The sequence below is a fragment of the Alosa alosa genome, chromosome 15 (genome assembly GCF_017589495.1).
Source record: "Alosa alosa isolate M-15738 ecotype Scorff River chromosome 15, AALO_Geno_1.1, whole genome shotgun sequence".
NCBI classification, from domain to species: Eukaryota; Metazoa; Chordata; class Actinopteri; order Clupeiformes; family Clupeidae; genus Alosa; species Alosa alosa.
The window spans coordinates 13141525-13157732 of NC_063203.1; the positions used below are offsets into that span (position 1 = coordinate 13141525).

General features: G+C 40.6%; 1 protein-coding gene across 4 annotated transcripts in view; it reads left to right on the forward strand.

Moving 5' to 3' along the window:
* col4a4 (collagen, type IV, alpha 4) overlaps positions 1-16208 on the forward strand; it is a 71058-nt gene that overhangs the window by 31988 nt on the left and 22862 nt on the right. For 3 of the 4 annotated variants that reach the window (XM_048265205.1, XM_048265204.1, XM_048265207.1), the window contains exons 5-22: positions 5504-5638; positions 6065-6109; positions 6436-6552; positions 6638-6706; positions 6983-7018; positions 7133-7195; positions 7404-7439; positions 8200-8241; positions 8530-8610; positions 9054-9098; positions 9242-9304; positions 9574-9618; positions 10326-10379; positions 13480-13540; positions 13711-13815; positions 14083-14235; positions 15145-15150; positions 15426-15515. In XM_048265205.1, coding sequence (XP_048121162.1) covers positions 5504-5638; positions 6065-6109; positions 6436-6552; positions 6638-6706; positions 6983-7018; positions 7133-7195; positions 7404-7439; positions 8200-8241; positions 8530-8610; positions 9054-9098; positions 9242-9304; positions 9574-9618; positions 10326-10379; positions 13480-13540; positions 13711-13815; positions 14083-14235; positions 15145-15150; positions 15426-15515 — 1246 coding nt within the window. The remainder of the gene's footprint in view (positions 1-5503; positions 5639-6064; positions 6110-6435; positions 6553-6637; positions 6707-6982; positions 7019-7132; positions 7196-7403; positions 7440-8199; positions 8242-8529; positions 8611-9053; positions 9099-9241; positions 9305-9573; positions 9619-10325; positions 10380-13479; positions 13541-13710; positions 13816-14082; positions 14236-15144; positions 15151-15425; positions 15516-16208) is intronic. The other variant, XM_048265206.1, reaches the window with a different exon arrangement.

Here is a 16208-nt window from a genome sequence, read left to right on the forward strand (position 1 = left end):
GGGGGGTGTGCGTGTATGTGTGTCATCCACACATCTTTTATAGTGTTCATATTCTCCACAACTTCTGTTGTGTTAGCCTAAGCTTGTTTTGAAAAGTCATTCACAAATTTCTCACAGCTCAATCTTCCTAGAGAGAGAGGCCCCTCTCTCATTCTCACGCAGCCTACACATATATACATATCAGTATACACACACACACACACACACACACACACACACACTCCCCATACACACACACACACACACACACACACACACACACACACACACACACACACACACAAGCATGAAGCCTTCCATTTAGTATTATACCAAATTCTGTCCGAACCACCGAATATCCCTGAGTGTCATGGTCTTGCACTGTTTCAAATATAAGTTCCTAACATGTCTTTTTTAGGCCTACAGTTGCAGTTACATGTTATATACACCCTGTAGGAGGTCATATATTTTTTATATTGCAGTTATATTTTCAGCCTATGGGGGACAAAAATGCTGCATTGAGCCCAGTTTTGCTGGAGGGAGAAAGTCCTAGGGGGAGAAAGCCCGTAATGAATATGTATTGAGGAGCATACTGCCTCTTTAATGAATATGTATTGAGGAGCATACTGCCTCTTTAATGAATATGTATTGAGGAGCATACTGCCTCTTTAATTGTTGGCTCACTCAGCTTGCTTGTTAGCCTGGGTTTCCCCATGCTGCCTTACGCACGAGATTTTATTCACGCTGCTAGGCAGCTTGGATTCCATGGACCCGATTTTTACCTCAACGATTTTTACCTCAACGAATGAACCAATCATAGAACGGAGGGGGGACAGCAAGACGATGACGACACAACGAAGCAGTTATGAGCTACGTACGGACGCATTTGATAGACATTCGTAGCGGCAAATAAACGGCTCTGGGCATTTGTAAACCACGTTTCAAATACGAGAAAATGAATGTGTAGTTCCCAGACCCCATCTCAATGAGATGAGGTCTGGTGTTAGCCAGGCTACCTGTACATGTTTAAAATGTCAATACAGCAGTGCTGATGTTCAGATGTAGACTCCAGGCTTGATTTGATTTTAGTGTGGACACTGGACTGAGTTGGATTAAGGAAGTGTAAACACATTTTAGTCAATTTAATTCAAGTTCACACTGTGTGCATGTCCTTGTCCTGGGTTTCACCACTTTGTTTTTGTCATTGCTGCTGGAAATATCTCTGGCGCCATCATGTGGGCATCTTCTGTGCACGCAGGACAGAGGCATAATTATGACAATTTAATTGTTAAAGAGATTTTTAGTTTCTAGTAGGCATTACAGTGTTGTTTACTGGATGTTGCTTTGTTTGGACATGGATGGGTAATGTGATTGAAGAAAATCATTAAATATTGAAAGTCATGAAAATCAAGAAAACACTGTAATGCAGTGGTTCTTAAACTTTTTGTCTGACGAGCCCCCCAAAAAAACATTGGCTAAATCTTGCATCCCCCTTTTTTCCAACTGGCAACATTTTGTTTCACTTTGGAAAATGTTACGAGGACGGCATCAGTGGCAGAGGTAGAAAATGTCTTCTCATAGTCAGGCTATGTCAACACCAAAGGCATTAATGTATGGCAGCCTTTCACAATGTGATATATTTTCCCATGGATAACTAGCATTCACATCTTTTTTAACCCCCCCTCCCCCCCTTTCTTGCCCCCCTCTCTGTCTTTATTTATTTGTTGCTCTGATTGGTTGTTTGTTTGTTTGATTGATTGATTGATTGGTTGATTGTTTGATTAAACTTAATTTATTTATTTTATTTAACTTTATTTCCTCCTCCCCCCCTCCACATTCACCACTCTACATATAGACACACAGTAGCAGCAACACCCAATCATAGCATGTTACCAAAGCCCTTTTCATAAACCGATCATGACCACTCACAGACCTTTCTACTCAATTACAAAGAACTGAGTCCCGTCCTGTCAGTTCTGTCATTGTCCTGTCCCACTGTCTGTCTGCGTGTCTGTCTGTCTGTTTGTTTGTCTATCTGTCTGTCTCTCCGTCTCACTTGTCTATCTGTTACCTTCTTGCGTTTCATGTGTTTGATGTTTCACTTCACATGGTGCTATATTCCAGGGTCATAACATAAATGGTTGAGGTAGGACAAATTGTATTTGAATTTGAAAAATATATTACTTAATTAAAAACAAAGTTGTCCTCCGAAGAGGGGGGGGGGATGGTGGGCCAAAAAAAAAAAAAAAAAAAATCTCCTGTGACATAGTAAGTCACTTAAAGTAGACTTTTTAAAACTCTAAATTAATTAATTTAGTTCCTAGTCATGTTAAACCATGGTTCATATGTGACATACAGTATGTTCATATTTAAAAACTATAACCATGAACATAGCATTTTACATGTTTTGTTTTGTCAGATCTTCTCTGTCTTTCTGGGTTCTCATCTACGGATGAGTTTTGTTTGACAAAGATGTCTTACAAAAACCTATTCTATTAAACATACTTGTAACATAGTAATAGCACATGCATAAGCAGAGGCGGATATCAGTTCAGAAAGTAAAAGTCCTGCCAAGTATTTAATCCAACCATTTGATAAACCATCTAATCATAATTAGCAGCCAGGTAGATCAGAAAATTAATGATATTTTAGTGTGTTAAGTGCACAAGTAGAAAGAATATATGACAGGACTTTTACTTTCTGGAACCGGGATGTCCGCCTCTGTAAGTAATTACACACCTGTAACAAAGATCCTTGATTACATACGTTTGCGCCTCTCGCTCCGCTTTAACCCTCTCTGCCTATAACTTCAACCCTACTGCTCTGTGTTATTTTTTTAAAGTGAACCAATACATGTTGATGACCAGCAGAGGGAGACAAATGTATGAGCCATCATTGGCTTTTCTCTCTTCATACTGTTGTCTCTGTAGATGCTGGATTTTTTTTACTCAGAGCAAAAGGGCTCATTTAAAGACACATATCACATACACACAACATATTAACACATATATATATTGTATGTAATATATTATATATTACACAGTTAATTTTCCTATCTATATTCTCCAGATTTACACAGAAGGGTTTGATAATAATATGATTAATAGCCTGAAATACATATGAATACTAATTGTAGCCTAATAATCAGAACTTCTTATAATATTGAACTTAAAGGCATCCATTGTAGTTTCAGATATTTTGCCGACTAGAGCTCCCCCTGAGAGTGTGGGGTTGTTTTGGAGCCAAAGGACTAGCAACAGGCGAAGACAATCTCTAAAGATTTATAGCTGGCTCTAGCTGTTGGCTGCATCAACTCAATCTGAGTGGTATCTGGAAACATAGTTCATAGTTTGTTTTGTTTTGTTTTTTAAACTTCTGTTTATTGATTTTTCAAGTTAACAAACAAACAGTGAGGTCTGAATGCATAAAGTTGCAAGTGTCTACATACATATATTTATACATACATGTTATAAAGCATATTGAAATTGCACACATACTGTACAGTACACCGACCTAACAATCACACACACACACACACACACACACACACACACACACACACACACACAGAGCACAACACAAAAGTAAACAACATTAATATCAACAATAAGCCGATTCATATCATAATAAATATCATAATAAAGGTAGCACATATTAAGGGGAATGCCTGGGCTCCATGTAATAAATGAAGGGTTGCCAAGTCTTATAACATTTTTCAATAGAACCTCTAAGAGTATATTTGAGTTGCATAATATCATTGATCAATATCAGTATGAGTGGAAGGCAGTGTCGGTTTCCAGCTCAAGAGAATTAATCTGCGTGCTAAGAGAACTATAAACCTTGTTGCCGTGGAGGCAGATCCTTTTAAAGGACTGTCCTCGCTCAGTATCCCGAATAGAGCTAATACTGTATCAGGTTCCAGTCTGTGGCCAAGACATCAGACAAGGTTTTAAATATGAAATTTCAAAAATTGGATAACTCTGGACACAACCAGAACATGTGACCCAACGAGGCACTGCTCCTCTGTCAAGTCAATGCCCAAATCTTCCTCCCACACAGATTTAAAAAAATGTAGGGATACATCTAATTGGCTAGACCAGTGGTCCCCAAACTTTTTCTTCTGAGGGCCAGCTCACTATGCCTGGCTCTAAGAGAGGGCCAGAGACTCAGAGTATATCAGTAACCATAAAAAGCTTAGTGCTGTGAACAGCAGTCTACCTTAGTTGAATATTCCATTACATTTAATCATAGGCTATTGCAATTTAATATCATTGTTAGCTGTATTTATATTGCCATCATGCCATATCAGTGTAAAATGTAGCTCAAATTAAATAATACTAATAAAAATACTTTTGCATTCCCAAAAGTATTAGCACGGAGTCCCAAAAGTATATTTTATTAAAAATGTGTGAACTATGAACTCTGTGTCTTTGCATACAGTACACAGCTCAAGTTGTGAATATCCTAAAAATAATTTAAAGTTCTCAATCTATGAGAATTTTATGAAGTGCTGAAGTGGTCTGAAATGACCACCATTCTAACTTTCACTCACCTGATGAGAACTTTGTGAACTCTTTGTATGAACATTTGAACGAGTGAATAAAAAATAGAAATAATTGTTCCAGAAAGTCCCAGAAATATGACTTGAATAGAAGTTAGGCCTAGTTAGTTATTAACAATTAACAATTAATTGATAAACTTTTAGAATACTTTGAGCACTGATGTAGTCAGCATAGGTTTCTTACATTGTTTGCAGGTAGTAGGCCTACTGTACATTTTCTTTCAAACATTTTCATTCAAACGTGAAACAGCGCCAACATGAGTACTGCCGACATGAGTACTGTTAAGACTCACCATAGAGAATAAATGGGGGAAATTGCGGAGGTTATAGTTTATCCCGTGCGGGCCGAATGCTATATACCACGGAAATGATTTGGGGGGCCACCCAAAATGAGGTGGCGGGCCGTAGTTTGGGGACCACTGGGCTAGACAATGGTTGTTGTATATATATGATATCACCCCTCTAGATGAAGGATCAACTGAAAACAAATAATCCAACTGTGTGGGGGTAGGAGCATTAGGAGAAGTTGTAATTAGATCTTATATAGTCACAAATTTGTAAAAAAACAAAGAAATGAGTCTGAGGCAGTTTAAGCAGTGATTCAAAAGAGGAGAAAATGGCATCAATATAAAGATATTTCATTTTTGGAACACCATTATGAGCCCATAGTCTAAAAGAATTGTCTGACATAGAGGGATGAAAATGATTATTTGCGTACAGAGGGTCTAGGAGAAAGTTAAAGAGATGAACTTCCTGCCGAATCCAAATCTGTCCAACACAGAAAAAAAGAAAATCCCATTCAATTCGGTCAACGCTTTTTCACGGTCCAACATTTGTTTTGTTTTACCCATCTCCTTTGACATGCTTCCCTCTCTGTCTTACCTTGTCCATCTATCTATCTATCTATCTATCTATCTATCTATCTATCTATCTCTATCCATCTATCTATCTCTCCATCCCCAGGGTTCTCCTGGTGCTCTGGGGAATCAGGGTCCTCAGGGCCCCCTTGGTTTTCCAGGTCCCCAAGGCCCCCCAGGGGAGAAGGGTCTCCGTGGTGATGAGGGCTTCCCTGGTGGTCCTGGTCTGAAAGGAGATATGGTAAAGTGCTGCTTATACCCAATAAACATACCAATACACACATGCAGGACACATACACAAACACACACACACACACACACACACACACACACACACACACACACACACACACACACACACACACACACAAGGAATACATAGAAGTTAGGTAAACAAAAGTACATGCAGTGTCTTACACAAGCACCAGTACCCCAACATCACAATGCTAGGTGCTCTAGGTGCTGTGCAAAATTTTGCCATATCTTGCCACCGTAATGATCAGCCTCCCTCATATCGTACTTGTTGGACTAAAAGTATTTTTTGATGACAGGAGTTGCTGTCATGCCTGTGTGTGTTGATTTTGCCTGATTGATGACTGAAAGCTACAGTAACTTTTCCACAGCATGTCCATGAACAGTCGTATCCAACTCTTCCTCTCTTCTTCAGGGCAGTGTAGGCCGAGCTGGATTCCCTGGCTTGAACGGTGTGGACGTAAGTACCAGTATTCTCTTTCTGGTGTGTATGTCTATGTGTAGAGATAAGAAACAAGCTACTACCAAGGGGACAATTTGACGCCTTTCATATTGGAGCACCTTACAGTAATGACTTATCACCCAACAACACTTAGTCTACACGTGTGCATATTTGTGTTGCTACAATGAGAGCAATTCAAATAAATGGGAAACTCCCAGAGCACTCAAGGTCATAATCATAATAAATCATCATAATATATCATCAGCTGTGTGTGTGTGTGTGTGTGTGTGTGTGTGTGTGTGTGTGTGTGTGTGTGTGTGTGTGTGTGTGTGTGTGTGTGTCAGGGTCATCCAGGGCCAGGTGGCCTTCCTGGCCTGCCAGGATTGGATGGCTGTAATGGAACCCGTGGCAACTTTGGATACTCTGGCGTCCCGGGACAAGATGGCTTACCAGGGCCATCAGTAAGTCCACACTTGATTCAGGAGCCCCTCTTGTGGAGAGATGATTGCATGTTACAGTAAAACATGTTTGTTCTCCTCTTCTCAGGGTTATCCAGGACTTAAAGGAGGGAAGGGCGATATCTCGTACAGAGTCAATTACTTCCCTGGTCTCTCAGTGAGTGAACTAGTCCAGTATCCACACAACTGATGCTTGTAGAACACACCTCAGGAACTAGACACTACTCCTGCTGTCTCAACACACACACACACGCACGCAGGCACACGCACACATACACACAAGCACACACACAAACAAACACACACACACACACACACACACACACACACACACACACACACACAAGTGTAGGCTATGGAGATCTAAGTGTTGCTTTGTATAGATAGATATGACATGCAACTGACCTCTTGAGCACCTGTATGTTTGTGACAGGGAGACATCGGTCTGGCCGGACTACCTGGTCGTCCTGTGAGTATTCTGCTGTCACACACAGACACATGAAAGTTTGCTGTACATAATATTCTGCATAAACTTCAACCAAGATGGCACTCACACTCTCCCCATGCCTCTGCCTGTTTGTAGGGCCTCACCGGGTCTGTGGGGACGTCGGGTCCAATAGGGCCAGTGGGTCCTTATGGAATCGATGTAAATATTTCTCTCATAATCCCTCTCTTTCCGGTTCCATTTCACTTTCTCTTTGTCTCTTCTCTCTGTTATCTCTTTGTCTCTTCTCTCTGTTATCTCTTTGTCTCTTCTCTCTGTTATCTCTTTGTCTCTTTCTCTTTGTCTCTTCTCTCTGTTATATGTGTCTGTTCATGTCTGTAGCTCTGTTTTGTGCTTTATTCTGTAACAGGGAGCTCCTGGTCGGCCTGGCGAGCGGGGTCAGTCTGTAAGTACATCACAAAGATACATCCAAGCTATTGCATGCTAAGTCATTATCATATTAAAAAATTACAACGAGGCACTGAGTCAGACGGAGTCCTTTGGTACCTGCGATCATCAGGTAGTCACAACTCAGACCTTTTTATAACCATCTGAACAGAATCTTCCAGAATCTTCAGCCACAAAAGCGTCACTCAGACAACGCATATCTCATATATGATTTGATATGTATATCAAACCAGTTGAAACAAGAATTTGGTGTTAACATGTCATAAGAGAAACATATAGCCCTGTGCATGGCAACCATCACTGTCTGGCACTCAAAAGCCCTCACTCCATCCTTCAAGGCCTACGTAGTAGGTGCCTTTACAATGGCGACTGCATTGCCTTGGTAACACTGACAGCCATTCCCTGCCTGGCTCCTAGAGGCCTCAGATAAATGTGACCTCCACACACCATCCTGCATAGGGCACATACCTTTCTCATTTGACGAGGCAGAATAAGTACAGAGATGAACACATATAGGCTAGAAAAGGCCCCTTACACAAAAAGGGCAAATCACATAAGAAATTAAAAATTACCGGTAATTAACCAATCAAAATTATTCTTTCCTCACATCATTCCCTGTTATCTGGGCTATCCCATGCAAACTCATGCCCTGTCATCTTGGCTATCCCATGCTTATTCATTCACCATTAAAGCCCCTTTCATTACCGCCATCACTTTTTTCACCATGTTTGTCCTCCATTGCTTGTTTCTCCATCAAGGGTGATAATGGAAGATCTTTACCTGGACATAAAGGAGATGAGGTGTGCATATATGTCTGTTAACTATTCTGTAAACTGTATTTGTGTGTGTGTGTGTGGGTGTGTGTGTGTGTGTGTGTGTGTGTGTGTGTGTGTGTGTGTGTGTGTGTGTGTGTGTGTGAGTGTGTGTGTGTGTGAATCTCAATTGTGTTTTACAGTGTTTGGGGGCTTATGACAGCCTACATCTATCTAACTACAGTACATTTAACACACACATATTACATAGATACAGTAAGTGTAGAAGTATAGTTAATTAAAAACTACTTCAGTGCTGTGTGTGTGTGTGTGTAGGGTGATGTCGGGCCCCAGGGTCCTCCAGGTCCCTTTGAAGTTGTGGACCTTCCAGAGGAATTTTATGGGAAAGGAGAGAAGGTGAGAATGAGCAGCGAGAAGAGAACAGGAGGGGAGGAAGGCGGAACACAACCTTGTCATGAACACAACCTTGTCATGAACGCGACCTTGTCATGAACACGACCTTGTCATGAACGCGACCTTGTCATGAACACGACCTTGTCATGAACACGACATTGTCATGAATGCGACCTTGTCATGAATACGACCTTGTCATGAATATGACCTTGTCATGAACGCGACCTTGTCATGAATACGACCTTGTCATGAATACGACCTTGTAATGAATGCGACCCTGTCATGAATACGACCTTGTCATGAATGCGACTTTGTCTTGAATACGACCTTGTAATGAATGCGACCCTGTCATGAATGCCTCATGTGTTAAGTGATGGACACACAACTAGACCCACTGATGATCATATATTATATTCAACCCAATCTATTTCTCTTTGCTTGTTCAGGGAGATCCAGGGCCAAGAGGGGAAGATGGGTATAATGGTGCAGTGGTAAGTTTGTTTGTGTGTGTGTGTGTGTGTGTGTGTGTGTGTGTGTGTGTGCGACAGAGAGAGAGGGGGCAGGAGAGAGAAAAAGGCGAGAGAGAGATGTACTGTTTGTGTGTTATTGGTTAATGAATGTAACCCTTCTTCAGGGTTTGCAAGGACCTCTGGGAGAAAAAGGAGAGAAAGGTGTCCGTGGCTACCCTGGAGAAAGAGTATGAGACACAGACACACACACACACACACAGTAGCAACAATGGCACAGATACATACTACAAATGTAAAAAGTTACTATATTAAATTGTCACATTTAAACAATCACATTATGGATTTGGTTTGTTGGATATTTAAATAAATATATGGCAACTAACTAATCAGTTTCCAGTATAATGATCAGTAGCCTAAGAATTGAATGCATTATGTTTTGTGTTGATGTGTAGAATGTGGAAAGAAACCTACAGCTGCATATTCTAATTTTTTTCAGGGTCCTCAAGGGCTTTCAGGGCCACCAGGTTTTCCTGGATTTATGGTAAGTCACTCTGAATGTGTGTGTGCGTGTGGCTGTGCCTGTGCATGTGTGTGTGTGTGCTTGTGTGCCTCATCCTTGGGCCTTTGTGCAATTACTGTATCCTGATTTTTTGTTGGTATGGCAGTCCCAACGCACACTGAACCATAATAACACCCCTCCATCCATCAGGGGTAGGTTGTGACACAGTTGGTGGAGCTGATAGCTGCCACTCTAGTCAATGCTTGTGAGTTGGACAAATGTGTTGTAGCACATGAAGCTCCTCCCCAATCTACTGTACTGAAAATATACAGTTTATTGCAGGGCTGTTGTAGTAGAATGCATTCAGTTTTGGTAGGTGTACCTAATAAACTGTGACTGTATATACAAAATAGGCTAATTGTCATTTTTTTTTTTTCTTCAAACACATAATCATCAATCCTTTGACCCATGTCGTTCATCACTAGATGTAGCTGTAGACTTATTAACTTTATCTTTTGGCACCACAAAGTTAGACAAAATAAGTAAAATACACACAATTACAGTGAAGCAGGTAAAAATTAAATGTTCCTTGTGGGATATGAAGCCATGCAGAGGATGAAGCAAAACTGCATCCGGTCCTGATGAAACTCCGGGTTATTGTGTATGTGTGTGTGTGTGTGTGTGTGTGTGTGTGCGTGTGTGTGTGTGTGTGTGTGTGCGTGATATGACATTACTACACTGCTCGGCAGGGCCCTGTTGGAGATGGCGGTCTACCTGGACTCATTGGACAACCTGGACCCAAGGTTTGTTCCATTCAAACCTGCATTGCATTCATCTATTTTGCACATTAAAACAGATGTAATGATAACAGAAATCACCCCATCATACACCTGGTGACTAATTGCTATGACTGTAATCATGGCATAACCACAAGGAGGCGCTGTTTATATGAATTCAGTGAGGCTTTGTAGGAGTATTTACAGTTTTTGTGCAACAACATGCACAAAAGCAGATTTTACAATTGATTAAAGTTCTCCGTCGTACGACGGATTTCCGTCAATTTGATTTTAGAAATGTCATATTTGAGATCGATGCAGATCCTGTGAGAAAAAAAATAGGAGGGGGCGTCTATCACCTTTTCTTTTCCTTTTTTTAAGGCAACTAGCCTACAAATATTAGGTCCGATGAATGTGTTAGCCTAGAAATCTAGACGCGCCCTCGCCAGGCTATGAATGTGTGTTATGGTAAATGTTTAAAGACCTATAGTGTTCTTGAGAACTTTCTGTGTCTCAATCAGAGACCGCTCAAGAAGATACGTCAGCCATGAGTTTCGCTTTGTTTATGTTGTCACGCTTGTCTCATTGGCCTGGGGCGGCGGTTGCTTAAAAAAAAGAACACGTCTGACGGTCTAAAAGTTGGATTATAGTGACAAAAGTGTCAACCTTATACAATCTGTTGCTGAAGACAAAAGCGCCCTCTCCAGATTGTCGTTATCAGATGCGCAGACCTCCTGCATGAGCACACACAGTATTGCTGCTCATTGGAAAACTGAGTTGTCTGTAAAACTCAAAATTACTATGTTTTCATTAAATGCGGATGAGGCAACAAATGGAAATATGAACAATATCTAGACTTTTCTGATTCGTTACTTTGATGAGGAAATGTGAAGTCTTGCAAACTTGATTTTATAGATTTTACTTGGTGTTGAATTGTATATTAACAAGAAAAAAAATCTCCCCTTTAAACACTTTTGGCCTGAAGTAATTAAATAAGAGTGTAAGTTAAAGCCTTGCTACAATATTGCTGCAGTAGAAAAGAACAGCAATGGCTAATCAGCAATGGTCAGGGATGGTACTGAAATATTGTTTTGTTCATCAGGAAAACTAAATCTCAATCAAGAACACTCTCAATTCGCCTTATTCACATGGCGGCCATTAAAACGAGGCTACAGGGTACACAAACCATAGCAGGGTAGGAATTTCACGGCGGCCACGACGGCCATGGCCCTCGTGCTTTAGCCGTGATGGCCCTTTGAAAATCAGAGGTTTACAGGCCACGGTGGCCTTGGTGCCCCCTTCTTTCAATATTCTGCTTTGCGTCCTACTAATAGCGATTTTTATTTGGCCTGTGGCCTGTCAAAATAATCTTAGCATTCACAGCGCAAATTAATTTAGTCTTTTACGCAGTGGAGAAAGCGACAGTGCAAGAAAGAAAGTGCGTCCAAATTCACCCATTCTTCTCAGTTTAACTACTCGCGAAGTATCCTACTCATCATCACACAGACATCACAAGTATCACATAAAAGAGCTTTTTCTCAGCTTTTAAACGATGTTAGCCGATAATTGCTGTGTTTGTGTTGTTTATCGGTTCGCGATAAAAGTAAACAATATAATTCAATTTAATCATACATTCTACTGAAGGTTTTGCGTCCATGATCTCCCTACCCATTCATATCGGTGGAATACTTCACAAACCCTTCTTTTAACACATGACAAACCATATATAAGAATAAACAGCAGACCTTACCGAACACAAAGGTGTAAAACAGTCCCCTGTACAGTTAGCTGTTCCAGAGTAATCCAGTTTCGAATTTGCAGTAAATTTCGACATGCATGGATGTCTCCAAATTTGGGCTTTAAGTTTTACAATGTGTTTAAATTGTTCCACATGATTTCATAATGGGCCAAATACAAAATAAATGTTACAAATATCGCCTAGATATTGGTAAATCAGAGGACAGCTGACTAACAGTTTGGCTAAAGTAGCCTTAATGATCACAAAATGCTAAGCATGCATCTAGGCTATTTGAGTTTCTTAAAGCTGAGCTGTGCTTAAATTGTTCAATACATGATTTCATAGCAGGCCAAATATAAAATAACTGTTATATGTAGCCTAGATATCTGTAATTATTAGATGATCAGAAGATTTACAGTTCTATGTAATATGTCATTTTTCATGTTTTTGTCATGTTTCATACAGTGATGCAAGTCTACTGCAGTGAATAGGCTAAATACAACTTTGATCATTTTTATATGCTATAGTTAACTTTGGCCTTGGTGCCCTGACATGTGGCCTTTGTGCCCCCCACCAAATATGCCCAACTGAAGGCCAAGTGGCCTTGCCCCCAGAATGGTGAAATTCCAAGCCTGAACCATAGGATTGTTATGTTCTATGCATTCACCTATAGGTGGCATTTGGGCAGCCTTGGCCTACTGGTTAGCGCTTCGGACTTGTAACCGGAGGGTTGCAGGTTCGAACCCCGACCAGTAGGCACGCCGGGATTAGTGTGTGCTTCACCTCACTGTGTGTGCAGTGTGTTTCCCTAATTCACGGATTGTGATAAATGCAGAGACCAAATTTCCCTCACGGGATCAAAAGAGTATACATACTTATACTTATAGTTATACTATTATAGTAACTTAAGAGTACCCTGTAGCCTCGTTTTGGTGTTTATTTGGTGCTTTACATTGCTGTTTGCATCTTTTTGTACATTAAAAACCAATAGGTCGCGACCGCAAAAGGGGTGCTATCTCTATAGGTAGATATGAACAACGTATGACTTATGGCCTGAAAAAAGTTCAGTCAAACGATTTTATTTTTTCACTTTAATCCCTGATTTTACCTTCAGACTCATCTTGTAGTCAAATCACTGTGTCATTTCAATCAATCATTACACTGGACAACAAAATGCAAAACATACTGTAGTTCTCAAAATAAGGAGTTTCAGCCTTCATTTGTGCTATATCTGTACCATATCTTTCTCATTTTTCTGGTATCAGAAAAAACTGTGAAAAGACTACAGTAAATGGATTGAATAAAAATGAATTCTGTGCTAAACAGTTACAATGAACAAATACATTATGTCCAATCATGAAGGGAAGGTCAAGTGCCATTGTCTTACAGGGCTACAGTGGAGACATTGGGTTCAAGGGTCAGACTTTTTACAGTCAAGAAGACTACAGAGGTAACACGCACACACACGCTCAATGAATCAATTGCACATAATGATTAGGGTGATCATATGTAAATATGTGTTCCTTTTTTCTTGTGCTCATACACATGGATCTGGGTTTGTTGTTGTGTGTGTGTGTGTCTGGTTTTTGTGTGTGTGTGTGTGTGTGTGTGTTTTATCAGGAATGACAGGGGATCCTGGGGATCCCGGTCTCCCTGGGCCATCAGGGGACCCTGGGGACATGGGGATGCACGGACCCCCAGGAGAGCGTGGGGTCTCAATCCCAGGTAAGAGAAGTCTATTATACATGGATAATACTGACCCTTTTGTTCTTGGTGTGACAGAGGGTTTTGTTTTTAATCATTTTTATCTATCTCTTATTTTGTCTAGTCTTTCTATTTCTCTGTCTCTGTTGCTGTTGTTCTCTCTGTCTCTGTTTTATTTATCTCTCTCTTTACATGTCTATTGTTACAGTATGTCTCTCTGTTAATCACTCTTTCTTTTTACTCTGTGTGGTGTGGTGTGGCGTGTGTGTGTGTGTGTGTGTGTGTCAGGTCCTACTGGAGAGCCAGGTTTCGTGGGTCTACCAGGCCCCCTCGGAGAGAAGGGGGATCGGGGTGGTGCACCAGACTATGTTGTGCCTGGAGAACCAGGGAAAAAAGGGCCACCTGGTGCTAGAGGCTCACCCGGACCCCCTGGCCCTGATGGTATGGAGATGATGAGGACCAACCTCCCTTCTGCCCCCTTACCTCTCAATAATAGATATGTGGTTGAAATGTTACAATTAAGTACTTAATTATTACATTTTTTGTTGTTGCTTTTGCACCAAATATTGCACAAACATTGGTGCATGATTTGATGCATATAATAATATTAATTTATTTTTGTAAAAAAAAAATAATAATAATTTGAAAATAAACTATGAAGAATGCTGATTGATTCAGGATTTTAAATCACCTTTTCCTCAGTTATGTCCTAACTGAGTTAACCCTGTGTTTTCGTGCAGTTGTCATTAGGTAAAGGGTTGTGGTCTTTTTCTGTCCCTGTTCCTAATTGTATGTTGGATGTGTGACATTATTTGGCCTCAGTTTGTTCTAAATGCTGAACTTTTTTTCTGAAATTCTAGTGAATTTCTTTTGAACATTGATGAATGAAAACAATTGAAAACATTGTTTTTATTTTCTGGAAAGCTACTTTGGTAATCTTCATACCTTTCTCATGGGTTCTGTTACATCACTGCCCCCTTTTAATATTGTCATGTTTGATGTCATACCAAACATGTAAAAACATGCTGCTTGCGCAAATTTGGCTACTTTGCTATGTGCAAACATTGACATATGTACACTCTTAAAATGAATGTTCTGTCTGGACACAGAGATGTGTTAAAAAACAATGCAAGTTGTGTTGTTTTCACAACCCTCCTTGACAATCTCTCCCTCCTTGTTGTTTGGTGTTTAATGTCTGGTTGTTGTTTACCCTTTGGTTTGTCCTTTGTGCTGACCCATATTGTGTCTGATCTGCATGTTGGTGTGACGTCATCACTGTGTGTCCTCCCCGACATGAGATCATCAACGCGTGACTCATGATCTTTGTTGCTGTATGTGCCTCTGAACTAGTTTGCGGTGAGCCTCATCCTCAAACCCCGAAGCCATACCAAATCACAACTCTTCAGCTGAAACAGTAGCCACACAGTTTTATGCATGCATACCTGCATGCTGTGTACTGTAGACATATTCTAAAACAGTTTGCGATGAATGATCTGTGCATGTGCAGAGAAACTGAAATTTAAGACAAAGCATACTTGCTGTAACACGGAACCACAATTAGAGCACCTGATTAGTAATTACATTAGTAGATGAGGGTGACATGTATAACAGCGTGTGTGTATGTTCTGTAGGAAAGGACTGTCTGCCTGGAGATCCTGGAGCCGAAGGAGAGAAAGGAGACCAAGGTGCACCGGGCAACAGAGGCGATAAAGGAATCACAGGTATCTGCATGCAGCCAAGCTGTCGAGCTGAAAACTGATTCATTGTGTAAATATGTTTATGGTAATATGGTTATCTCATCTATCTTTCTTCAAAGCACATCTCAAGACCTTTCTGTTTAATTATCACTTCTCCACACCCAACACATAGCTCCATACAGATAACTTGTCTTTGTTGCATTGTTTTGTTTGTATGTTATTGTGTTTCCTCGCCTTCCTACTATATAAAGCGACCTTGGGTTTGAGAAAGGCGCTATATAAAAGAAACATATTATTATTATTATTATTATCACTGCATAACATATTTAAATGATGTTTTCTAAACAAAGTTTGGGAGGAGCCCATAGGGTTGACTGACAGCCATCACTCACTTCCGTTCGTGGGGAATAAAACCCTCCATACTGCCCATTACGTCACACTGGAGTTGCAAAGCTTCCCACATCCTCTCCTGCTCCTCCATTTCACTCCTCATTATCAGCTCTAAGCTCTAAATTACCATATCTGTGGTATATCCATAAGAGTTGTTAGCGTACATCATGGCACGCGCATGTGATTTCCGCTAATGGCATCCCAGGACCATGGCCAGCTACCCAGCCAAACTATTCTCTGCACTCAGCCTAAACAATCCAATAGGCGAACTAGTGAACTATTTTATCTCTGTGTGCCTGTATCTGTGTTTGTCTGTGTGTACCTTTC